Below are 26,833 nucleotides of genomic sequence, written 5' to 3'. Positions count from 1 at the left end.
TAATGTTAGTTAATGCCTCTGCTCAGTGGAGAAAGCAAAAAGCCCTACCAGGCATTGATAGTGTGCAAATATTGAGGGATCTCTGTGCTGGAAGCTGCAGTCGGCTGAGTTGAATAATTCACGATTTTGTGATATGACAAAGTTTCTGAGGTCCTCTCCCCTTCTCTGCCCTGTCTTGTATGGGCACGTATGTGTGCTTTATTCATACAAAAATATATTAAACAATATAAAGGGACCCTCGACTTGTGTTTCCAAGAGAATCCTTCCTTATAGTTTGTATACCCCATCTTAAAGATGGATTTTGGATGATTCCATGCAGTGAAAATATTGACATGATTTTTTTTTTTTGACCCAGGCACCTTGTGTAGGTGTTGTCTGTGTCAGGGTCACTCCCTGGCCCAGGCTGCCCGGCTCGGAGGGGCCCCGGAGCGCGGGGTGCTCGGGCTGTCTCCCGGGACTCGCTCCCCGCAGCTCCCCGCGCCTTTGGGAAGCGTTTGCCAAAGTTGGAAGCAACTTTAGACAGAGCCAGATGGCCGTGTGGCTGGAGCTGCATCGAGCAGCGTCTGCACGGCCACAAGTGCTCTAATTTAATTAAAACAAAAAGCAGACGATTATCTCAGGGCTCAGGACGTGCCCATGTGCGGGTTCCCCGCGGCTCCCGGCGCTAGGGCTGCGTGTGCCGAGCCCTCAGCGCCCGCGGGCCCGTGCGCGCCTCCTCCCGGGGCCGGGCCCGGGGCGCGGAGCGGGGGTGGCGCGCCCCCCGCGCCCAACCCCCGCGCCGGCCGGAGATGGTTCAGTCCTGCTTTGCATAAGCCGCCTTTGAGCGCTCCATGTGCGCGGCGGCGGGTGGATGCCGTGGGGAGCGGGAGGCGGCGCGCTGAGCCCGGCCCGCGCCAGCCGCGCCATGTACTGCGCCTACCCCGTGCCCGGCGTGGGCAGCAGCTCCCTCATGTACTACTACAACGGCAAGACGGTGAGGGGCCGCCTTTGTCCGGGGCCGCCGGCCAGGCTGGCGCAAGTTGGCTCCGGGGCCCCGCCGGCTCGGCTGCGCTGGGGCGGGAGCTCCCCGGGGGCGCGCGGCGAGTCGGGCTCTGAGGGGACCGGGCTGGGGCGGGGGGCGCTTTGTGCGGCGGGGGACGGCCGGCCGCGCAAGACCCGCCGAAGTTCGCGCTCCTGCGTGCCCGCGCCTTTTCTTCGGGGGTTGCGGGTTTGGCCGGGGTTGTTTCGGGTTTGTTTTTGAGCAGGACCCTCCCGAGCGCTGCCGGGCTGCCCGTGCGGCGCTCCGCAGCGCCCCGGCTCCGCCCGCGCCGGTTCTCGCCGCGGGAGCCCGGAGCCCCGAAACGTCCTGCGAACGCGGGTTCCGGAGAGGGGGCGGGGGCGAAAATCTCTTGCATTTAACTTTGTGGAAATCGAGCGAGGTATTTCTGTTTCGTGGTAAATACTTCTAGTTTTTAAATTAGAACGCCGGTTCTGAGTTTCGCGTGTAAAAATTAGCATACGATGGTAAATTAACAACTGGAGTTTCTCCCAGTCTGTTTATGTTGTATGTGGTTTTGGCTTTATTCTGTTATAAAAATAGTATTAAGTAGGAAAAGAGATACTGATAATGATCTTTTTTTGTGGCTTTTTTTGGTTTTCTTTTGTTTCTTTATTGCTGGTCCACCTCCCGTGGGCCTAAGTGAGTTTTGCTTTCATTAGTAAACTTTTTTTTTGCCAAGATTTTTGTTCAATGGTAATTAAATTATGAATCTTTACATTCATAGAAGACGCTGTGTACGAGCTTCTTGAATAACAGCAAAGACACTGGAGGAGAGATTGAGGAATCAGTAAAATCACTTGGTCTCCATTTCATTTCCTTTAGTATAAATGCCAGCTGCCTTTCAAATATGAAATGATTTTTCTTTCATGTCTGCTCCTAGGCTAAAACAATCTGTTTGAAGTTTTATGTGAAGATATATATAAGACTTAAGTAAAATTAACTATACAATACCCCTGAAGCAAAGGGAATATAACTTGCATGGAGTTTTGATTTTATTCTTTCTAGAGCACAGATCACTCTATTACAACATTTCTCTTTGTTCTTGTAGCAGGAAAAAAGGCTTTGATCTTATTAAGTATTTCCAGGCATATAGTAGATGGAAGTGCTGGTACTGTAGGAGGGCATGGCTTGAAAATTGATAGCATGTGCCTGTTATGGGTCAGAGGTGACCTTTATGAGCTTGAAAACTTAGTAAATAGATGACAAATCATATGATCATCCTATATCATGTTGCCCAAGGTTTTATTTAATTTCTTAAAAAAAAAAACCTTAGTAACTTTTACCACTGTTTCTCCTAGGAATACTGCAAGTTTGCCTAAATTACTAATTTAAATATACATAAGGAGGTTATGTGGAGTTGTGGGATTGGTTTTTGTGTTAGTTTTTGAAGCACGCCTCTTGGTGTGTATGCCAGATCTTTGTATGAACCTTTCTGCAGTGAGAGAACAGAACATACCCTAATTTTGATGTCTTAGTGCTTTTATTTGTATTGTTTGATAAAATAGTAGTTGCTAGCATTGTTCAAGTTGGAGATTTTTATTTAGATTATTGTATTAGATTTTGGATGCTGGCATTCCTCGATACTTGCTAATGTATATAAAATCTGATTTATTTACTCACAAAATAAGTGAGAACTCACACGTAGAAAATGTGTAAACTTTTTATTTAAAATGTTTTCTTCTTTTCAATTTCTTTAATTTGTAAGGCAAAACAAAGCTTAATATTATGCTTAAAACCAAGCATATGAGCAGCCCAATAGATGATTCAGTAGGGACTGACACATATATTAAAGCCTGAAATATAAATCGGAGACTTTAACTGTTAGGAGAAGTTCAGTTTATTTAATTTCTTTGTTTTAGGAAGGACTCATCAAAGTAAAAAGTAGTGGTTTAATACAAATCCTTTGCTGATGAGTGAAATTTTACTGTTATGTGTGATAGATCCTATAGGAAAAAATATGTATTTCAAGAATCCCCATTAAATCAAAAAGTAAAAAGACCTTATCTGTTTCATAAAGAAAATAAAGCACTTGCACTGCACTAGATATAGCCTGGGTTTTTTGTTGTTGTTTGGTTTTTTGGGGTTTTTTTGTTTGGTTGGTTGGTTGGTTTTCTTTTGCCCTTCACCTGTTGACATATAGAAAATACTCTAAGTGTAAGGAAAGCTTAAAACATTTTCATATAGAGCTTTTAGGAAAAAAATTAAAACTATACTTAAAATTTTTTTCTATCAATAAAGTTTTATCTTCTTTTTTACTCAAGAGCCATGCTGCAGACCTCAGCCCTCCAAATAATCAAAATACCTAATCTCCATTAAAAATAAAGCCGCAGAAATATTTAGGTAGAGATAATTGCGCAAATGTAAATTAGGCCTTTTTGCAGTTTTATTTTATTTTAAACTAATGCACAATTAAGCAAACTTTGTCATTCACTGTGGCCTTTTAATTTAGATTTTAGGAAGTACAATGGTACTGAAATGATATTTAATAGAAGTCTGAGTCCATCTTTGTGTTTAAAAGTAAAATAGACTTGCATGATTTCCACTGTTTTCAGTTCACCGACAAATATAGAAATAAGTTCGTTATTTTCTAAATGTACTGTAGAATTATTTTAAAGTAGGTGATAATGCAGTAATGTGTCAGTTATCACCAAAATGAATAATTTTTGGAAAATATTATATTTTATTTTATATCGCCTATTACTACTATTTCATATGAGAATAGATTTGTGAATATATTTATTTTATTGTTTTGTGCATTTTATGGGTTGGTTTAATTTACCAGTCTATGTACAAGTATATTTTATTATTAAATAAATATTTATTTTTCTCATCATAGGCTGAGATTGAGCTCTTCTCCAGAATGGAGAACCTGCATCTTTTACAGTAGATTTCTACAATGCCTATTTAAAAAGGACAAAAAAAGTCAGGAAATATAGGTATTTTGCATATATGCAGTGTGTTGTGATCTGCTTTTTGGTGAACTAGCTTATATTGGGAATTTTTTTGAGAAAATACTCTTTTCCTTGAGAATTTTGAGTGTGTAAGAAGCTTTTTATAAACATGTTTCTGACGAGCCCATGTGTATAGATGAACAAATGCACAGAGATGCGGGGAGAGCTGGGTGTGTTTGGGGATTTTTTTAGTGCAGCAATTGCCGCTCTGGCGGCCGTCACTGAGCGTTAGGGCAGAGCGGAACGTTCGTAATCCTGCATGATGCTCAGAGGACACGACAGCCTGCCTTGCTGTGCCTGATATGCAGTAAATAATGCACTAAGGCTTCTAACGTCCATGTAAAATGTTTTCGGTTTGTAAATTTTGGAGCAACCAGGTGCTAAGATTCAATTTCGCTTTTATTAGTATTGGGCCAGCTAGTACACAGGGAGGAAGGTACAATTAAAGCTGTTCTGTACCATATGCTGCCCACAGCAACTTACACAAGGTCAAAGCTAACATTTGTGAGTCAGGACAAATATAAGATCATCTGGAAAATCTCTAGGGGTATGCGGCTGTGGACATTGAATAAAGAGAGGTAGTAAACACTGGTCAGCTGGATTTTTATTTCTTTCTGTTTCTCGCTCTTTTCTTTCCCCTCCCCATCCCACTGAAAAATGATGAGTTACAAATCATCAGCCCGAGAGAGTTTTCCCTGCTCCACTCCATTGGGTTGAACTGCCAATCTGCAGAGCAGTGGTCCCCTGCCAGAAGGGTGTCTTGTCTGCAACAAGCTTTATTAATGTTTTCAAGTGAAGGTTATGTCCATTTCCTTGGGCACATGAGAGCAGCAGGGCTGGGCTCAGGTGCTGTATGGGCAGATCTGTATTGCTCAGAACGCGCGCTCCAAAGAGGAGCACGCCTCGTCTGCTCCGTGCCTTGGCTCCCATTAGCACGTGCACAGCAAAGTCTGTCTGGAGAAATACAGTGGTCTGTGCTGGAGGTGCACAGCCAGAGTGGCTCCAGAGAAGAGGGGGACAAACGGAAAAGATGGCCTGTGTCCACTGCTGCGTGTTTCTGGGGGCACTGCTGGTGCTGGGGATTCCTCCCACAGCTTGAGCAGCCTTCTGAAATAGGGGGACAGCTTAAGAAACAGGCGGAGTAGTTTCAGCTGTTCTGGTTTTTGTTTCCTGAAAATCTGAATTCAATCAGGAATTTTTGAAGGCATAGTTGCATGTGTCCCTTAGTGACAGCATGATTTGAAGACTGTGGTGAAGAGATTTTGCTTAGGAAATAGAATATAAAAAGAATCTTCAAGCACTATATAAACACATATTTCTTCCTAATGTTGTTTTTGCTGCCTTAGCTTCTTTTTCTCCCCCTCTCTAGTTCACACTACAATAAAAATAAAAACGAATAATAATAATAACAAAAAAAAAAAATAAACCAGGCCAAAAGGTTTCTCTATACTGAATTTGAGATTTTTGCTAAGTTTGTCTCTCACTTTTTAACATGACTAAAATTGTCATTCCCTAGGGAAGAAGCTAGGAAGTGCTTCTGCTATGTATCATTACAGTGGGATTCTGCATTTCAAAAATACCCAAATAGGCATGTATAGCATGCCTAAACTGCATAAACATTTATTTAAGATGGAATTCAGTTTAGCTACTCTAAGAAGTTTGAATTTTATACCATCCTTAAAAAATACGGTTTGATTTGCAGACAGGACTGTTTTCTTAAAGGAGTCTTTTATTTTCATTTTGGATGGTGAGAAGGTTTTTTAAATGCATGAACCTTTACACCTGGTATTGGAAACAAAAGTATGTTTGAGGATGTGGTGATACTGACTTAGTACACTAGGGCTCTTAATTTTATCTTCTTCCTTAAATATCAGACAATAATTTAGACTGGATCTTGGGTTTGGTTGGGTTTTTTTTTTTAAGCTTCTGTGTTGCTGTATAGAGGAGTATGGAAAATTATAATTAGTATTCTACATTCCTTAAGTGCTAGTATATGATTTTGTCAGAAATACAATAAACATGAAAACAAGTTTCCTTTTCCTAGAACTGCCTTTCAGCAAAATTAGCTTTTGCTGCAAAACCTGCAGATAATACTCTGTAAAGTTCTGCCACATGTACAAATCATTCATCAGTGCTCACTTGCATGACTGATGCTGATGGAATGCAGATAGGCTACTTAGCAGAGTTTGCAAGCTACAGAATAGGTTATTCATCTTTACTGGTTTCAAAAAAATTCTGTCTCAAGCAGCTTGACAAATATTTTCCTGAACTTCCAAGAATTGCTAATAACTATGCTTAAATGAGTAACATAATTCATAATATCATAAACAGTGTGTGTGATGGGAGCCTTGGTCTTGAGATAGCATGAGCTCATCGGAAGTAGGTTTGGTTGCTTCACTGCTGGTTTTTTTAATCTGCTTTTAACATTAATATTAAACATTGATAAATATTTGAGAATTTGAAACAGGAAAATTGCCTGAGAGGATGGATGCCAACAGGACTCCAAGTGTTATATTTATTAAATGCATTTATAGAACAAGACTTGGAAGTTTTATGTAGCATAAAATTTGGTAAACCCAGATCTTCAAATTACTGTTGAAGTTATTGGCACTTGTATTAGTAAACAGAAGCAACAGTGAGTAATATTTGAAATGTTTTAGATATATTAGTCCATGTAAGTTTCACAGTAGTGTTCATTACCTGTGGTAATCACCAAGGCAGATTTCAGAACTGGGATGATACTTTTGTTTTGATTAAACAAATTTTTTTAAAAACCCAATCAAAAATCTGATGTTGTACAGCTAATGTCTCTTCACCTCTGAAGTCGGGCCCCACCACTACCCCAGATAAAGAAATCTGAGTTGTCATCCTTCTTTTCCTGCTGGAGAGATGTAAACCAATTCAGGGTGCAGGAGAGACTGATGTGGGTCTCTGCCTTGATGTCCTCTGCAACTCGTTTGTCCTGCTTGCCTCAGCAGAGGCTATCAGCCCTTCAGGAGCACTGCAGTGTTAGGATTGATGTATATATTAGCACAGCTCCAAAAAAAAGTCGAGTCCAAGACTTGATAAGTCATGTAAAAAAACTAGTTTTGGCTTGCGTTTATCGGAAGGGAATTTCCCATTCATAATGGGAGAGTGTTTTGCTTGTCAGCATGGAGGCACGGTCGGTGCCTTTGGGCACAGTGCTTTTGAGGGGATTAACGATGGGCTTCTCTTCTACCTGCTGGAGACAACCCTCTTCAAGGTGACTGCAATCAGGCTGACCTTTAAACAGTATTCCTTCCTTGTCTTAGTGGGAATGTCAGCCAGGAAAAACTGGTTTGATGCCTCCTGGATGTCAGTGTTATCAGTTTAATAGCTAAAAGAGGCTGTCTTGAACAACCACATCATATTTTTAACTGCCTTACTCAGCTGTTGCAGAAGAGAAAGCCCTTTAAGTAGGACACAGAGTCCTACTGGGGAGCCTCTGCACAGCCATGCCAGCAGCCATAGGGGTACGTTTGGCTGGTAGGGGTCCCACTGCTTGTGGGCCTTTCAGAGTGAAGAGACTGCTTGCCCTGATGCATTGCTTCCCCACTTAAAAATAACATTTTATCCTTTTTGTCAACTTTCTTATTTCAAACCTTTGTATTTTGCATCTCATAGACTTTGGGTTAATTTTAGTAAAATTTCTCCTTTGCTTTTAAATTTTGTTTGTAGTAACGCAGCACAAAAATTATGATTAGGTCATTAACCAGAAAAAACCCGGCGCTCATCTGCAGGTGATCAGATGACATCAGAGGCCTGGTTTTAATTTGTGGGTAGTTCTGATTGTAACTAAAAGAGACTCGCTCCTTTTGTGGAATTGGCTGGCTATTTCCCCACATCTGGAGTTAATGAAGTCTTTGAGACCACATCAGTTGTGTTTTGCCGCAAGAACCCTTTGATCTGAAAAATCTAGACTGGCACAAGTGCAGCTTCATAACATTGCAGCTATGTTTTTGCAAGCTATAGTTAAGATACCAAAACAAGCAGAAACTATATGAAGTTATGTGTCTGTGCTAAGACTTTCATGTAGCTGTTTGGAAGGGCCTCTTTTACGTTTATATAATTCATAACATTTTTATTATGTTAATGGCTTGTACATACATATTTGTAAATTATACATTTGTAGGAGTTTTTAATTCCCCTTTCGAGACAGTGTTTAATCAGTTTTTATAAATTGCCCAATTATGTAAAATGTTCAAATTTCAGTCTGAAGCTTGTGTTTACAAATCTCATCGATAACATTGCAGTTTAAAAGAAGTAGAATTCGTCACTGTAGGTGACTTCACATTAATCAGTGTACATCTGCATGGCAGTGCTAAATGTCATAAAGCTTTGTTTCCACTGCTGTCCTGTGACAGTGATAGATTATCCATCAGCTATAGCATATGCTGTGTTATTCTGCACAACAGAGAACTTGTAAATTAAGCCCAGTTTTACCTAATATGTTTGCAGTCTTATGAGTGCGAGTATTTACAATTTGACAGAGTGACATTTCTGTTAAAATATGTCCCAGGCATGGAATATACATGCATTCATCATATAGAGTAAATACATATGTACTGCGAACATTGCTCAGAATGTATTGTCATTCTGTCACTCAGGTCTGGTAAGCATCTCTATTTTACGTCTATTCCATAAACTGAAAAATTTCGAGTAAAATATTGAGCAGCTTTCTGAAAAAATTTTCATTTGTTTTCAATAAAAACCAATGGTAAACAAGTACATAACTTAAAACTTTTGAGTTTTCCACTTGACTCCTCCTAACCAAGGTGTCTGTTTACCTGCTGCCCTTTTCATTACATGGCTCATCCAGACAGCTGTGCCCGTGCCCTGTGCCCTTGTCCTGGTTCCACCGTTGTGGAATTGCAGGGATTTTGCTGCGATGGTGTTGCTGTGAGGCGAGGCCGAGAGCGCAGTGCCTGGGAGAGCGCAGTGAAATGCCTGGGAGAGAGCGCGGTGCAGTGCCTGGGAGAGCACAGTGCAGTGCCTGGGAGAGCGCAGTGCAGTGCCTGGGAGAGCACAGTGCCTGGGAGAGCACAGTGCAGTGCCTGGGAGAGCACAGTGCCTGGGAGAGTGCAGTGCAGTGCCTGGGAGAGCACAGTGCCTGGGAGAGTGCAGTGCAGTGCCTGGGAGAGCACAGTGCCTGGGAGAGCACAGTGCAGTGCCTGGGAGAGCGCAGTGCAGTGCCTGGGAGAGCACAGTGCCTGGGAGAGCACAGTGCAGTGCCTGGGAGAGCGCAGTGCAGTGCCTGGGAGAGCGCAGTGCAGTGCCTGGGAGAGCACAGTGCAGTGCCTGGGAGAGCACAGTGCCTGGGAGAGCACAGTGCAGTGCCTGGGAGAGCGCAGTGCAGTGCCTGGGAGAGCACAGTGCAGTGCCTGGGAGAGCGCAGTGCAGTGCCTGGGAGAGCACAGTGCAGTGCCTGGGAGAGCGCAGTGCCTGGGAGAGCGCAGTGCAGTGCCTGGGAGAGCGCAGTGCCTGGGAGAGCGCAGTGCAGTGCCTGGGAGAGTGCAGTGCCTGGGAGAGCGCAGTGCCTGGGAGAGCGCAGTGCAGTGCCTGGGAGAGCGCAGTGCAGTGCCTGGGAGAGCGCAGTGCAGTGCCTGGGAGAGCACAGTGCAGTGCCTGGGAGAGTGCAGTGCAGTGCCTGGGAGAGCGCAGTGCAGTGCCTGGGAGAGCGCAGTGCAGTGCCTGGGAGAGCGCAGTGCAGTGCCTGGGAGAGCACAGTGCAGTGCCTGGGAGAGTGCAGTGCAGTGCCTGGGAGAGCGCAGTGCAGTGCCTGGGAGAGCGCAGTGCAGTGCCTGGGAGAGCGCAGTGCAGTGCCTGGGAGAGCGCAGTGCAGTGCCTGGGAGAGCACAGTGCCTGGGAGAGCACAGTGCAGTGCCTGGGAGAGCGCAGTGCAGTGCCTGGGAGAGCGCAGTGCCTGGGAGAGTGCAGTGCCTGGGTGCGGGTGATGTCAGAGGCGCTGGCTCAGGCACATCCCGGCCATTTGTTCCCACAACAGCAGGGCTGCAAAAGCGTTCGGCGGGAGGAGGGGGATTGGGATGCAAATGGAGCGGGACTTGCCCACTTCACTATCCTCAGTGTCCCTATCAGAACAGTCAGCCTCTGGGAGGACAATGGTTCTTTTTTAGGGGAACTTAGGCTTTTTTGTTGGTTGGCTTGATTTTCCTGGCCCTTCTCTTGCTTGGTAAACAACATCTCAAAGACCAGGGAGAGTTGTGAATGCTGTAGAAACATATGTGTGTCTGTACACGCATGGGGGTGGGGGGAATCAAAATAATCACTTTTGAATGTTAGGGCATAGTGCACTTTTTTAAGTTGCATTATATAAGCTTTAAAGTTGTTAAATTATTCATTGTATATGTATTTATGAAGTCATCTGTATTTAACAAATAAACAGTTAAAAATACCACATTATTTGCTTCATAACAAAAAGATGCTCCAGTTTCAATGTTTTTATTTTTTTTTTTTGCTGTTGTATATGTTGATTTGCTTTTTATTTAATTTATCTCCTAATACACACTAATCATTGCAATATTCAGTATAGAGCAACTAATTATGAGTCAAGTCCTTGACTTTGTGAATACAGGGCATTGTTCATTTTACTGAACTTATTCCTGAATGCACTTTATATTTCTTGTTAGAGTTGCTACAGTGAAAGGCTTTGAGTCATTATGTTTGTTTGGTATCTTATATTTTTAACTTGAAAAGAAAATTTGTTGCTCAAGTTGAGAATGGGCATTCCACTGGTGTCTTAACACTGAAAAAAACAATAGTATTGCTTTTCTTTAATGCTAGGCCAGTGTGAAAATTATGTGCTTGCTGTTGCAGTTTTAAGATTCTTCCTGAGGACATGCATGTGTGTCTTTCTGATGGCTCTCCAAAGGCGTGCGAGTTTCTGAATGGATGATAAAACGGCTGCATTAAAACCTTTCCATTTGTCACTGGATGTTCTTTTCTTTCTGATTGTTGGGATGCCAGCTAATTAAATATTCAAATAGGCATACAGTTGTTTTAAAATAAAATTTGTTTTGGGCCCAGTTGTTTTATCTTCCTTTTTATCTTGAGCAACAAGTCTGTGCGAGTCATGTACTTAGAAAGCAAAATCAGCATTCAGGCTTTTATCAGGCCACCTGGCTGAGTTGGCACACCAGAAAGTGTGTTGTTAGGATCATTCTACTGTAGTTCCTCTGTACTGTGGCAACTTGCTAAAAAGCAAATAAAACAAGGGCAACAAATGCTGCGGCTTGCTACACTGTTCTTTTTTTATTTGTGCTTTCTCTCTCTATATCTGTATGGTGTTGTGGTTTTTTTAATGCATGACACCCAGTTATTGCTAACCTGCTTTTATTGCCCTCCAATATGTAGGTGTATGCACCATCCCCGAGTTCTGATGATTTCAACAGAGAATCTCCAAGTTACCCATCTCCTAAGCCACCAAGCAGTATGTTTGCTAGCACTTTCTTTATGCAAGGTGGGTAAAATGTCACTTGTCCTTTAGGCAGAAATCTGCAGTCAGATACTGTTTTACTGGGTGAATGGAGAAGTGTAAAGAGAGCATATTGTGCTAGAGCTTATGGTTAAGTTTTATATGCTTCTGAAACAGTTAGATGAAGGGAACTGTCTGTTGATGTAAAGTTTTGCTCATGACATTAATTGCTGACTGAAATTTAAAGGGATTACACACCAGGCCAGATGGACAGAATTCCCATCCTTTGATTTGTAGGGGCTTCAGAGCAGCACACTGGAGTGATAGAGAAAAATGAGGTGGGGGCTTATTGACTCTTCTGGAATTTGACTGTACAATATCAGCTAACAGTCTTATAGTCTTAAATGCTTTTATATCCAGCATGCCAGAAAAAAAGGGGTTGCACTGAACGAAACAAGAGCAGAATCCATTTCCTCAGCCTCATGTCACACAATTAGTTCGTGCTGCAATCTGGTGAGGGTTTGGAGCACATTGAGAGCTCAGTGTCTCAGTACGGGAATTCACAGAGCGCTTCAGTTTGTGCTACAGAAGGGAAACTGCACTTAGACACAGGATAAGGCTTATGTAATGTAGTCATTTCAGCTACTTAAATCTGCTATTTTGAAATGGTTTTATATTTTTGTGGTGCTAGGGTATCTCAGACTATAAATTGCTTGTTTTAGGTAAATAGATGTTTTGCAGTGTATGTTTACGATGAGTTCTGTTTGGCCAAACTTCTTACCCCTCCACCTCCTTTTTTATTATTTCTTTCAGTCTGGACTTTTTATCAACACTCTTGATTTAAATCTGGCCTTACTGAAGGTCTGTGTAATTAGCAGAAGTGCGTGGTATTTTCTCAGCTGTGGTTGGATTATATTTCAGCTATAAAGCCTCTGTTGTTTCTTTGGTTTTTTAGAAATAAATATAGCAACAGTGTGGTGGTATGAAAATAGAAGATGCAGTATAAACTGGTCACCATTTCCTCACTGATATTAGTCTCAGTAACTGAATTCTGTATTTGTTTAAAATAATCTTGTAAAGGAACAGAGAAATTAGTATCCTTCATTAAATGTATTTTTCTTGTTTTCTTTTTTACTGAAAAAATACTACCAAAAAAGATGGGACCCACAATTCTTCTGACCTCTGGAGTTCATCCAATGGCATGAGCCAGCCTGGCTATGGTGGGATGCTTGGAGGCTCCTCTTCCCACATGTCCCAGTCCGGCAGTTACGGCAGCCTGCACACACACGACCGTTTGGTAAGACTCAGCACACATTAGTCTGTTTATAGTCATGTATGGAGATCTAACTTATGAGAATTAACTTTTTATTTTCTGTTCATATATGTCAGTTAAAAACCCAGTTAGAAATCCCAAACTTTGTGCATTATTAGATTTATGTCCTTTTAATAATGTCTGTTGTATAAATAAAAATCTGTGGTTGTGTAGTGGTCTGTTCAGAGGTTGGATTTCTTTCTTCTGTAATAAAGAGCTGGGTATTACATGTTTGGTATCTTAAAATATCAACACTTATTTAAGGACTATTTAATGTCTTATGTCTGCTTCTCTTCTCTCCAGAGCTATCCCCCGCATTCAGTCTCACCTACAGATATAAATGCCAGTCTTCCTCCAATGTCCAGCTTCCATCGTGGCAGTACCAGCAGTTCACCTTATGTAGCTGCCTCACACACTCCACCTGTCAATGGATCAGATAATATTCTGGGTAAAAAGTTCTTCCTGATTTTTTTTTCATTTTGCAAGAAAATGAAATTTAGGCTGAATGACACACAAAATTAGTAAGATTTAATTTATAGCATGCTTATAGATCAGGAAAAATTCACCACTGTGATATTTCTGTCCTCAGTATGGCTGAGTTAAGGCAAATTGTTTTTCAGTCAGCTTAAGACTTACCCATTTATTTGCTTTCACAGTCAAGCCTGTGCTCAGGGACTGGATGTGTGTGACTTAGTGGCCACTGTCCCTCCATAGCTCAGTACATGTGCATGTCCATATAGGCAGTTGTGGCCCTGAAGTTTTCAGAGCTGCTGTGTCACCAAAGCACTGCTCTGGAGAAAGGCAGGAAGGCTGCTTCTTAGGAGAGGTTGATAAAGTGCATCGTAAATTCCTCTCTTAACAGTTTTAGAGATTACAGAGTAGCCAGTATGGTGCCTGGTTTAGTCTCCTCTGTGCTCACCTAGGAAGCAAGAAATACAGGATGATCATCTGTTCCTTGCACATATTTGCTCGTCTTGAGATATAGCTGTAGAAGTTGAATGCTTGTAGATGCTCCTGGTCCATTCAATGGGATTTGCACTTAGCTTCATTCTAAGGAAGTGGAATTTAGTTAGGGTGACTATGTTACCTTTGATTTGGGAACATGTTTTACATCAAGATCTTTAAACAGAACCCAGTTAATGAATCTGCATGGGAAATTCAAGCTGGAAAATCCAAATTTGTCACAAACTTGGAAACAGTGAAGGTTGCATTATTTAGATTTCTGATGTGAATGGCTTACATTCAGATTCAATTCATTTTTTGGCTTTAGAAGTTGATAATTGGAGAAAGAAGATTTGCTTTTAAAGGATCTGTCTTCTACAGCAAAGCAGATATTTCTGAGGATTCAGTTCCTCTCTGTGTTCCCAATTGGCAGGGCTTCAGACTTCCTCTTGGCTTAATGGTGTGTGGAGCAAAAGGGCACGCAAAGCTGCTGACATGCAACTGAGAGCAGGGGTGACAGAAAGCTTGGTGCTTTCAGGGACTTTTAAACTAAAGATGAGAGTACAACACAGGGAATTAGAGCAGGGGGAGGAAGGAGACACACAAGAAACTATTCTGTGAATTTGGCTTTAAGAATTAATTAAATGTGCAGCATTTCAGTGATAGCAGTTTAGAAATAAGCTACAATAATGTAATTTTCTGATTTTTATTTTCTTTTTCATATTTCATTAAAATTAGACTATGAACCTAGAAAATAATTTGTCTTTTTCTAGCTACTTTCACTTGTTGGTCCTTAAGTTATCACAGTGATACTGTGTTTGACTTTTAAGAGGAGAGCATCTAAATGTAAATCTAATTGTTTTAATTAAATTTTTAAGTCTAATGAGAACTGATTCTATTGACACTGACTTCCTCAGAAAATCCATTTAAAAAGTGGTTGCTGATGCATAAAATAATAAAAGTAATAAAATTTCAGCTTTAAAAATAAGTGTTGGGTTTACTTTCCACATTACAGGAAACAGAGGAAATGGTGCTGGAAGCTCACAGACAGGTGATGCACTTGGAAAAGCATTGGCATCTGTAAGTAGCAGTTAGAATATTCAGATCTGAAACACGTATTTCAGTCCATTATTTATGTGTAATTCATTTGATAATATCAAATCAGGAATTTTCACATATGAAGTCAGAACAATGTACTGTGATGCAATTTCTTATACTAGAAAAATGTCCTTTTCAAATGCAAGTGAAAACACATTTATTTGAAGAAGATTCATTCTGAATTCCTTTTTCTTCAAGTGATTAAAGATTTAAGGCAGATCTGGTTTAAAAAGCTGGTAATCACAAAAAGTTGATTTTGATTTTTTTTCTGTAGTGTTTTAGGTAAAGTCAAATATTTTTAACATTAGTCTTAGAGCAGATCCTGCCTCAAGGTTTAAAGTGTTTTCTCAGTGGCCTTATAAAACTGAGAGGTTTGAATGCTGTATTGTATAGCTATAATCTATGGAACAGCCTTTAGAATGTTGTATATGTATAAATTTAAACTTTTAACTCCTGTTGGAATAATGTAAAACATGGTGAGTATCTTCAATCTACTGTAAGTTTTGTTTCCATATGTATGCATACTGTAATTATTTTTTCATTAGTACAATGCGATGTACTTTTTATAAAAGAATAATTGATACACAGCAGCAGAAATTTCAGAATTGGGAATGGTGGCTGGAGAAGCACTTTGTATTTCTTGTATGGAGGAAACTTTGCAGCCCTAAATGACCGTCCCTGTGTTGGGTTCTGCATCCCTCACCTCATACCAGTGAATGCAAATGTGCATATTCATGCAGATCCTGTTACCCTTGCATCCCTCAGAGGGTCATATGTTAAAAGATTACCAGATCTGATAATGTCTGTAATGTCCATACTGGGGAGGAGAACTCTGACCTACTGGCTTTGAGGAGAAAAATGTTCCTGTTGCTTTTGGGGATTCAGCAAATAGATAACAATTTGGGAGTCCAGAGGGCAGTTAATGCTCTCTTTTGGTCTGTTTGAGACCTGTCAGAAAAGAACAGGGATCATTTTGCCTCCTAGAAATAGCGATGCTCACATACTCCAGGCTGTTCATTGCTCTGCACATGTATTTGGGTGTCTGCTGTTCTGCAGCCGGAACAAAATTTTGTCGTTAAGTCTGGCACACTGGCCAGTTAGACCTACGGGACTTAGTGACATTTTCCACTGTTCTCCTTTTCTAAATGATTTTCTCATCCTTTCAGGTATTTTTGTCCAAGTCACTAGCTGAGAAAGCCAGGCTGATGTTTTGAGGAAAAACTAAATATATTGCGAGTGGAAGTCAGGGCAGAAATGTTTAATCTAACTGGTGGGTGGGCTCTGGTTGTCATAGAAACTTGTTTCTGTCATCCCGTGTTGTTGCTTGGCAGGAGCAGCCAGGTCATTCCATAAATCATTTCTGTCATAGCTGATGGTGATGCATTCCATCTGCTCTATCAGTGCATGCCATAGTCTGCACACTTCAAATCCCTCGCCTCATCCATCTGCTTCCCCCGCACCCCGCACCACGCGCACCCAGCACACTCCCTGCGCTCCTTCAGCGAGAGCGCGGCTCGCGGCTGGGCCAGGAGGGAGCTGGGCTCTCCTGCAGGTGAAGCTGACACACGTGAATTTTGACAGCTAAGAAATCAAGAATATTTTTCTGTTTGAACAAAGTTTTATTTAAATACTGCGATTGTCGTGCCTTTTTATTTCCACCTTAAGATGCCACTGTATTCCTTTCTGTTTTGGCTTTAAATACTGCTGCTGCAACTGTTGAGAGGAGTTTCTAGTTCTAAAATTCTGCTGATGTACATCTCACAATAGGCCTTTCATGTGTGAAACATCAGAGGATTCGACATTTGTTCTTCAGTTTAGGTATTAAAGACCATACAGAATAGTATGTGATTAAACATGTAAGGCCAGATAATACATTTGCAAAGGTTCTTTTATTTTAGGTTTAAGCCTGGATAATTGTGGTCTTAATCTCAGGGTAGGCAAGAAAGAGAATTGTACATGAAAGTATTTACACAAAGTTCCCAAAGCCCTGTGGATTATGCATTAGTTTGGATAATGAACTAGTATAGATAGAAAGAAAAGAAAATCTGGGTATTCGTGCCATTTCTAATGTGTTTCCCTGAACATTTGCCAAACAATAACCCTTTAAGATTGTGCCCATGGAGGGTTATATGGCAGGAGAAACATCTGGTTTATTTCATTGCCTAATGCCAAATCAAAACACTTGGTCTTTAATTTAGAGGAGATCAAACAGGAGGACTGTTTAACTTTGTTGATTATATCAGACCTCTTTGTGATAACTTATGTTTTGATTCCTACCTCAGCACTAGGGTAAAGGCCTTTGTACCGTCTTGGTAGTTAAATAGCCACTGGTCCCTTCACAAAAGAAAAGAAAATGTAGGGAAGTTGACTTCTAAAAGTAATTCATGAATTAAGTTTCTTTGTTGCTTTAGACTCAATAACATTAACATAACAAAGCCTAACTGAAATGTACACTGTAGTGTTTAAAAAATTGGACTAACAGCTCCGAGGTTTGGCTCTGCAGGCTCTCAATTGTGCAGCTTTTGTCTAAGAGCCTTTTCATTAGACCCTGGCATATTGGCACCCCACTGATTGGAATGGACCATGACTGATAGGAGGAGGAGTCTCATTTGTTGCAGTAAAATGAGTCATGTTACCGTTTAAGCCTGGCAGAAGGTGTCAGGGTTGTTCATCATTGGTCATTTAACAGCACAGCAGCCAGGGACTGCATGCAGAATGAATTCTGACCTCGTATTTTAGTTGGGGCTTTGCTGTACTGTAGATTTTTCCCTGTTATAAAATACAGCAAAATAAAATTGGCAGGTACGCCTGTGTAAAATGAGAAGTTTCAAAGAAACTTCATGGCCTTTGAATTTATTTTAATTTTCTGTATCTTATCTGTCTGAAACTCTCTGCAGTTCTTATACTGACACCCAAGATTTATTTTTATGCTGATGTACAATGCATGAATTTCCTCCGGTAGTATGAGGTAGTTTGTTCTAAATATATTTCCTTTCTAGCATGTATGAAAAGGAGGAAGCATTTCCATTCGGGAACTGATGGTCTTTTCTAATGGAAAAGTACAATATACCAGGAAGGAGCATGTGGTCTATCAGGTCCTGGTTTTGTCAGTTCAGAAAATACAATATGGAACTTAATGAAGTTATTGTCAGCTAAATGCTGAAATGTCATATTGTCTGTGTGAAGAGACATCAACCACACTGCCAGTGAAGATTTTTTAACTGCCATCTGATGACTAACAAATCCTGGTCTCTGCTCAAGTAAAACAGGTTTGAACTGATGACCTATAAAAATATGTTCTGAAGTCCATAGTCAGCCTCTAAATCTATTCAGTTCCCTTCATAAAATGAATTTTCCCAGTGTCTTGAGATTTTAATTTTTAATTAAAGCTTTAAGCATCATGTCTATTTTTACCAATAGTTTTTAATTTCATTATTAGCAAGGAAAGAATTGAAGTTTAGATCTCAGAAGGCCAATTGATACTGAAATAAGAGAGAGAAGCATGTTATGTGCTGCAATACATTGCAAGAGGAACAAAATTTCAAGTGTTTTTTGTTTGCTAGTTACCAATAATAAGAGAGCCTGAATGCTTTCTTTGTATTTTGTGAAGGATTAATTTTTAGCAGATAACGTGTGTTGACTGCTAAAATCTCTCAAGTTTGGAAAGCCATTATTCATTGAGATTTTCCTGAAGTTTTGTTTGATATAATTAGCTGTGTACTGTGAACTCTTATGTGAATCATTCCCCTGCAGAGACAAAAAGACTAACTTCTGCTGCACTTAAATGAGCAGGAAGGTCAGTTATACTTGTGTCACTATGAAATAGAGACGGTGCTTATTTGGACAGCTGCTTGAAAATGAAAGTTCTTTGGACATTTTTAGAGCCTTGAGTGTAATAAAGCAGGGCTATGATTGAAGGATCAAATTGCATTTTTTTATCAATCCAGAATCAAGAGTGACAATTAAAATGTGAAAAAGAATTCTAATAGCTTTTTTTCCTGTGCATTAAAACATATATTGATATAGAATCTCTTTGTCTGTCATCAGATTTATTCTCCTGATCATACCAGCAGTAGCTTTCCATCGAATCCATCAACACCAGTTGGGTCACCATCACCTCTTACAGGTACAGATTGGCCATTTGTCAATACCTTGTTTGTTGTTTCAAAAATGTCCTGTTTGGAATCACAGTGAAATCAGCATTAACTTCCTTGCATAACTGCTTGTGCATGTTGGTTATTTTTCCATTGTACAAAAGAAGATTTATAAATCCAGATTCTTAGATTTTTGTTAGGGGCACTCACTTGTATCCTGGTAACTTGCTTTGAAAATCAGCTAATTAAAATAATGTTTGGAAGCATTAACTGACCATACATATGTGGGCTATAAAGATATCTGTGTGGATTTGCACTGTTTGAGAGAAAGAAGAGTGATTTGATTTGGGTTTTTTTTTAAAGCTATATGTTAAAGCTCTGTGACAGCTTTCAGTGACAATCACAGCAGATGTGTTCCCTCTAATGAAAATATAGTAGGCTATGAGACTATCCAACTCGTACACAAGATAGCTTTTCATTCATATATTTCATGAATGTTTTCAGTCTAAGGGAGAAGAATTTCTGGCATTTTTTAAAATAAATGCTGTGTATTGCAGCCACCTCTGTCACCTGTGCTTTGTGTGTTTGTAGTGTGAATGTGGGAAGAAGCATTCCAGTGTGGAGATGAACTGTGGGCAGCTGCCTACAGCTATTAGTGGTAGTGCAGCTTTCACAGACACTGTGGCCTCAGCTGTCTAGTAAAAGTTGAACAGCTGTTCTCCATATAGAGAGGACTGTGAAAGCTCCATTGACTTAAATTTGTTGTTTAACAAAGAACTAGAATTACAAGTAAGATGATGTAACTTTAACCCTGTTCTTTCCTATAGTGCAATTTGTTAAATTATTTAGCATTTATACAACAATCTGTTTCCCTGTTCTGTGTTGTTTAATATATCCCTGCAGGCTTCTGGCCATTGGTCACTTTTTTTGTAAATGTTGTGCTGCTTATAAAACAATAAAATTACCTTAAGGTGAAAAGGGTACAGAATGAGCTTAGCTGAACACTTTCGTAATCTAGATGAATAAATTAGTAAAGGTATTGCATGCAAAATGCAGTCATAATCATATGGCTGTGAATATGCATATCTCTATCTGCAGTGTCACTCAAAACCTCCATCATTCATGCTTCACTCCTGTTTTAATGGACACTGCTCTAGTTTTCTGTGGATGTAATGGATTAATGAATATCTGACATGGCTTACCTGAGCAGCTGCTTTGGGCATTTCTTTTCTATTACTGAATAATCCATGTTGAATTGAGTAATGATGGGATTAATGGGATTTTTGATTTAGTGATTACAGTTGACAAAAATGTTTTGTGTATTCTGTTGTACTGAAAAGGCAGATCAGACCAGAAAATTATTATTATTTTCTTTTAACATCAAAGCAAGTATTGAAAATATTTTGTGACTGGAAGAAAGAAGTTCTGATATTTCAAAGTATTTAAAATTTTAAATATCCCAAAGAGGTTTTTTTCAAGAGTTGCTTAATGAGACACTGCACCTTGCTTTGTAAGCGTAGAAGCACTAGCTAATTTTTGAGTTTAGAATACAAATTTGAGGTCATTAAAATTTGTGTTTTCCTTTTGCTGTTGTTGTATTTGCCTGTTGCAACCTGTATGAAATGCACAAAATTTGCACTTTGTGTTCCTTATTCTGGATTCAGATGGTTAAGACAGTAGTAGACATAAGCAAATAATACTGAAATCCTTTTCAGGCTCAAACTTAGCATCTGCTTCACATTTATACCCTCCCACCCCCTTTAATTTCAGTGATACAGAATTTATCAAGCCTTTGGTAAATTGCTCCAGTAGTTAATTACCTTCATTTATGAATCTGGACTTTTATCTTTATTCCCAGATGAGTCACTAAGAACACGGTGAAGCACAATGTGAAGTAATTACTACTGCATTTATTGCTATTTATACTCCTGGTAGCCATTTTCTGTCTTGACCCAAAAAGTTATTGCAGATAAAACAAATGTTTTATGTGTACTGAAATAATATATTTTGGAACATTTTAGCCCTTGTTGTCATTTTCCCCTTTTGCTGTTAGGTATTTGTTTAGTTAGCATTCATAGTATTACAGACTGCTTAAGTCATAATTTGCCCATGCTTTAATAGTGAATTACGGTAGGAGTACTCTGTTTACCAGGGAAAGCACTGACAGTACCAACGTCATGAGGCCTTGGGGTTCATAAGCTCATGACTGACTCTTTGGCTTTTCTGTTGCTGAATGAGGATTAATGACGTTTTTTTATTCAGTTAAGTAAAAGCTTGGAGAACAACTTGATGAAAACCCCCAAGTATTACGAGACAATGGTGCGTGTCTCGCCTGCCCTGCCCTCATTTAATTTCTAATTTTCATAAACATGCCCAGAGCTGAGCATCTTGCATAGTTTTAATGATTGTGTACACGCATGTGAAGTTTATATAGGGATCTCAATGGTGGGAGCCTCGGTATTTTAAGAATCCTTCTGCAGGATCAGAGGCATTCAGGAGGTTCAGTGGGTTCTGAGGATGCAAAGCCAGGCCTCTGCAGCTCCGAGTGTGTTTGAAAGGGGAGCCAGAGGATTAGTGTTGGGGAGACTAGGGGTAAGAACAATACTGCCGTGATTGCTGTCGGTGACCCCTATAAATCCTAACACTTGCCTGGCTTATTTGTTTTTTAATGCTGCTGTGTTGGTGCTGCCCTAAAAGCTGCAGTTGTTAATTGCAGGGCTTGTGGTGCCAGGATGCTTTTTAACATAATTGGTGGATTTCATGCACAAACTTCTAGGAGGGGGAGTGGAATGAGGCAAGCAGGAAATCGGTGCCATCTGGCAACCTGCAGCCATGGAGGCAGAGTGCCACCGCTCGGGAAGAGCCCCGGCGGTGCTGAGGTGTGACTGAAAGCTGCAGGTCGTGGTTGGGTTGGGCACTGCACAGGAGGAGTTTGTTGTTCCCCCCTTCCTTTCTTTTTGTCTCCTTTGTGAGATGCCCCTGTCACAGTTTTGTTCTGAAAAGGTCCTATAGAAATAGGACCTTCTTCAGATAAAGCCCCCAAACAAACATGTAGGAAGAGATGCACAGGCTTTCAGTCTGTTTGCTGCTCACCTGGCCACCTTCCTGCTTTATTCTGAGCTGATGCTGTGCTGCAGGGAGCAGTACTCTGAGTTCTGATAGCAGCGGTGCTCCTGACCACAGTCCTGTCTCTAAAAATGGAGTTCTGAGCAGGAAAAAATTTGAACATTATGCTGGACCAAAATACTCAATAGTTTTTTTCATTAATGGCTATGCAAAAATAAGTGGGACTCCAAGCATTATTCCCAAGTTCAGGAATGACAGCAATGCAGATGGAGGCTACAGGTCCAGACACAGAGTAGCTGTGGGAAGTGAAAATCGGTAATTATAAACTTACTGAATTCTATGTATTTTAAAAGAGAATTCCAACATAATTATGGTAGCTCTGGACTGTCATGAAATAGGAGATTTTTATTATGTTTTAATTAGAAAGGAAATATTTAGGTATTTTAATAATTTTAATAGCTATGCAAGCTGTACTCTTTTTGTTAAATAAAACCTTGTCTTTAAAAGGTAACTACTTGCAGCTCTCTGAACAAAGGAACTGTAATGTTATTAAACCTTTTCCCAGTTTTCCAGACGCACAGCTCTGGCTGTTATTGAAAGAACAAGCCCACAGGCTCTTCCTTTAATGAGCTGCGTTGGATTGTATATCCATAATTTATTAATGTAATTGCTTTATTATTACATTTGTATGGCTGAAAGGAAGCTGTCTCTAATGGCCATAGAATTTCATGTAGTATCTTTATAAAAGATGCATTATTAGTTGGTGAGAAAAATGCATGTTGTACTACTTCAGGCTTTGTGTTAAAAGTACTGCTTTATTAGTTACTGCATTTCACATCTAATTATTTTTTAAATTTACATTATAATTGGATATATTAGAATTAGAATGGCTATGTTTTTGAATTTGAAGTGTATAGGTAATATTAATTTGTTGCACAATCAATGATTCTTCTCCTGTGATTTACGTTAAGTATATCTGAAATACCAAATGGGAATGACTTACATGTATTTTTACTCTTCTAAATTTGCAATGCACTGTAATCTAAAATGTATGTATGTTATACAACTAGACTAGATAAAGCTTTTAGATCCAGTTTTAAGTTTTTGTGTTTAGTAGAGAGGTGTCATAAAAATGGTTCTCCAGTTATGCTTAACTTGGTGTTGTTATTTGATGACTTCAAATATTTTTGTTGTGTATTTTAACAATATAAAAAATGCACCTTCATATACTGAACAGAATCTGAAGAAGAATTCATCAGGTCTTTCATGGTGACACAGGCAGAAGCAGGTATTTCAAATATGGTGTGTGTGTACTTAGTCCACTTTTTGATGTTGAAGTACTTAGACGATATCGCCACTTTTGTCACTGACAATGATCTAACCCTACAGATGCCAGGATATTGAAATTATCTCTCAATAAGGCAGAATGAAGGAATTTGTCCTCCTTTGTATACCCATATGTTAGCTTACCTTTATGCAGAATATGTTGGGTTTAATTATGTTGAGAAATACAGTCTCTGCTTCCCACTTCTGCTGTGTAAATCTGTGCACTAACCTAGACAATTTTGACAGGTGCCAGTCAGTGGTCGAGGAGTGGAGGACAAGCCCCCTCATCTCCCAGCTATGAAAACTCTCTACACTCCTTGGTAAGAATTGTTGGGAGCAACATAGTACTTTTTACTTAGGAGTTGCAGGCTTGGTTTTGTATAAATCCTGCATATCATTAAAGGAAACAGTAGGATAGCATTACAAATGAATTCTTTGCTAACAAATGGCCTGTTCAGTTGAACAATATAAGACGTGCAGGGTGTGTCTTTCACCATCTGTTCCTTGGGCATCAGGCTTCTGTGCTGAGGACAGCTGGTGCTAAAGCGCTGTTATGAGATTCTGGTACCTTTTCACAAATCCATAGCTAATTCTTATCTAAAGTTCAGTCTGGAGAAAGATAAAGACTTCATGCCTCCGCATTTACTTGTCCTTACCCCTCCCTCCCTCAAATGGCTGTCTCTAGGGCTTGTTTGCATTACACTGTTATTAAAGTATTAATACATTTTATTTGTAATTATTATTTGTTGTGGGGAATGCTCATTTATTAATTAAACATTTTACAGAAAAACACACAGGCAGTAATCTACAGCATTGTAAATTTTCTTCTTTTGAGGATTCAGCAGAGGATTTAAGTTATTGACTTCCTTCTTACATTTCCGATACAATATTGGGAAGGAAACAGGGAAAATTTGAGGGAAGGTTTTGATTACTTGCTTAATATTTCTAGTTTCCACAGATGTAATTTCTATGTTTTTCTGTCTAACAAGAATAAATTATAAGTTAAATCAGATTTCTTTTCTTCAATATTTTTGCAATTAAATATAATTGTTATGTACATCTTAGAACCCTAACATAACTGCAGTATTAAATATTAGCCTTTTCTTATCTTAATATAATCAGATCTCTGTTGCATTAACTTGACTAACAATTTATTGCTGACATGCACATCAGCTGTTTCCTCACCTCTTTTTTGAATTAATCTTAACCTGTGCTTTGCTTCCTGTTCTGTCTTGACTTTGCCAGAAAAATCGAGTTGAACAGCAACTTCACGAGCATTTGCAAGATGCAATGTCCTTCTTAAAGGATGTCTGTGAGGTACTATTTCACTTTAGATGGTGCCTTTTTGTGTTTCAATTAACGCTTCCTTCGGATTCCCCATTAAAAACTTAAATTAGTGTAGTATACGACCTATCTTTTGATTCCAACATCCTGCTATTTCAGTTTCTAGAGCTGCAATGTCAGACTTGGTTTTGCTTTGGTTTTTTTTTTGGTATTCCTTTTAATAAAAAAAGTAATTTTAAGACAGACTCCAACAGTAATACAAATGACTTGCTTTTATTTCTGAAATACCTAATCTGTTTGAAGGTCCATTTTAAAAAATAATAACTTAAAGTTTTGTCCAGTTTTTTTGTAATACAGATTCTCAAAAAACCACTGCCTCTCTTAATTGTTTCCAGCATGGTGAGGCTGATTTTATGATCATTCTTTCTTGTCCTGCATTAGCTTATTTTGTAGCAATTCCTTTTTTTCTTTTCATGCCATATAGTAGCAGCTGAGTAACATTAACCTTATAATAAGCTTCACTTTCAAAGCTGCCACCTATTTGTGGAATGAATGCTATCTTGAACAAAATCTCCAGATAATATTTTCTTTTTCCTGTTTGTAGTGCTGGTAGGTGCTCTCAAAGTCTTTTGATACTATTTTGATACCACATTTCATCTTCTGTCTTAAAACCTCTGAGATAGAGTCTGTTGTGGTGAGAGAGCCTGGGGATTTATCCAGTAATGGGTGTTCCTGTTCCTCTTGCATTCCCACAGCAGTCCCGGATGGAGGATCGCTTGGACAGACTCGATGATGCCATCCATGTGCTGCGGAACCACGCTGTGGGGCCTTCCACAAGCCTGTCAGCTGCCCATGGAGACATCCATAGTTTGTTGGGACCATCCCACAATGGGCCAATTGGAAGCCTCAACTCAAGCTATGGAGCATCCAGCCTTGTAACAGCCAACAGACAAGCATCCATGGTAATGATGTTATGAAACATGAGTATGTTTATGCAAAGCAACTACAGCTGATGCATTGAAACTATTGTAGAGCCTGCTGAGGTAGAGCTGGCCTGTAAGACTAATATTTATCAGGAAGAAACCACTTGAGATTCTTGTGGAGGAAAAGATGGCAGACAGCTTGCACCTGCTATGGGTTTCCAATTAGAATGTTGGAGTGGGGGTGGGCAGAAATGAGGGGGAGGAAAAAGATGGGAAAACTTAGACTTTGGCCTGGTCAGTGGCCCATAAAATCCTGCTGTGACCATATGCAGAAAGCTGAAACTTTGTGCTGAGAGCGTTTCAGCTTATACATGCATTTTTTCCAGATGTGTAATAATTGGCAGAACCATTTTCTCCTTGAAATGGTGAATAGGGAGATTGAATGGGAAAAGCAGTCAAGAAGGACTGAATTTCAAGTGTTCTGGTCTGGAAAAGCTGTTTATTGTAAATTGGAACTAGTCTTCAATAGCAGATGCTGGCAGAGGACTGGGAGGAAGCTGTTGGAATGTGGAACCATAGTGTGCGCAGGCTCAAAATTTAAACTTTTTTATAAACTAAAAGGAGTTTGAGCACAGCTGTAGTGTAAGTAACAATGAAAAGGAAACTACTTTCAGCTTAATCCTCAAGAAGAGTGAAATAATTCAATCCATCTCTTTTAGTTTCTTTAAAAATGTGAACTGTTCTGAAAAAATGTAGTTGAGCTTTTTATAGATCAGAAATATGCTAAAAGCATTACACAGTAAACAAATCTATTTGTAGCATTGCTCACTTCCCTTTTTCTTCCTTTTCATTCCACCCTTCTCAAAAATGCTTAAAGGAAAAAGCTTTTAAAAACATGCTTGTTTTAGTGGTGCCATGTGTTTGCATGTTTACAGCGTAATTTTAAAGACCAGTTACATGCTGTGAAATTTTCTGTTATAAAACAGATTCACAGCTGGGTACTGTGTGATCAAGGCAAAATTTCACCTATCATCAAAATAATTAGGTACCCCAATTGCTGAAGGGTTTGTATTCTATAAAACAGAATTAGTTCCAGGCTCTCCCATTCGCACGTCACACATCCATTTATATTAATTTCAGGACCACTGCAGTAAACATCAAAAAGAACTGGTTGCTTTCTATAAGCTGCGTGTGTTTGGGGGCTTTGGGGAGGGGGTACTTTCCAAGTGCACATCCAACTTCGGCTTTCTATACAAGTTACTTTTAGTAATAAAAGGAGAGATGCATGAATACTTTTGAATTTTCTCCTAGTACCTACAGAGATTTAATATTTAAAGAATGTTGT

The 26,833-nt window shown here is 39.8% G+C and overlaps 1 protein-coding gene across 14 annotated transcripts in view; it reads left to right on the top strand.

Moving 5' to 3' along the window:
* TCF12 (transcription factor 12) overlaps nt 1-26,833 on the top strand; it is a 160,798-nt gene that overhangs the window by 119,343 nt on the left and 14,622 nt on the right. For 6 of the 14 annotated variants that reach the window (XM_021546320.2, XM_021546319.3, XM_021546322.3 and 3 more), the window contains exons 10-17: nt 11,383-11,488; nt 12,601-12,740; nt 13,059-13,203; nt 14,713-14,777; nt 18,843-18,921; nt 23,528-23,601; nt 24,527-24,598; nt 25,321-25,527. In XM_021546320.2, the coding sequence (XP_021401995.1) occupies nt 11,383-11,488; nt 12,601-12,740; nt 13,059-13,203; nt 14,713-14,777; nt 18,843-18,921; nt 23,528-23,601; nt 24,527-24,598; nt 25,321-25,527 (888 nt within the window). Of the gene's footprint in view, nt 1-810; nt 974-1,299; nt 1,419-11,382; nt 11,489-12,600; nt 12,741-13,058; nt 13,204-14,712; nt 14,778-18,842; nt 18,922-23,527; nt 23,602-24,526; nt 24,599-25,320; nt 25,528-26,833 lie in introns of those variants that run through there. The other 8 variants (XM_021546330.3, XM_021546327.3, XM_021546325.3 and 5 more) reach the window with 6 other exon arrangements.

Source organism: Lonchura striata, chromosome 11 (assembly GCF_046129695.1).
Source record: "Lonchura striata isolate bLonStr1 chromosome 11, bLonStr1.mat, whole genome shotgun sequence".
In the NCBI taxonomy this organism is placed as follows: domain Eukaryota; kingdom Metazoa; phylum Chordata; class Aves; order Passeriformes; family Estrildidae; genus Lonchura; species Lonchura striata.
This window is presented reverse-complemented; position numbering and strand designations above follow the sequence as displayed.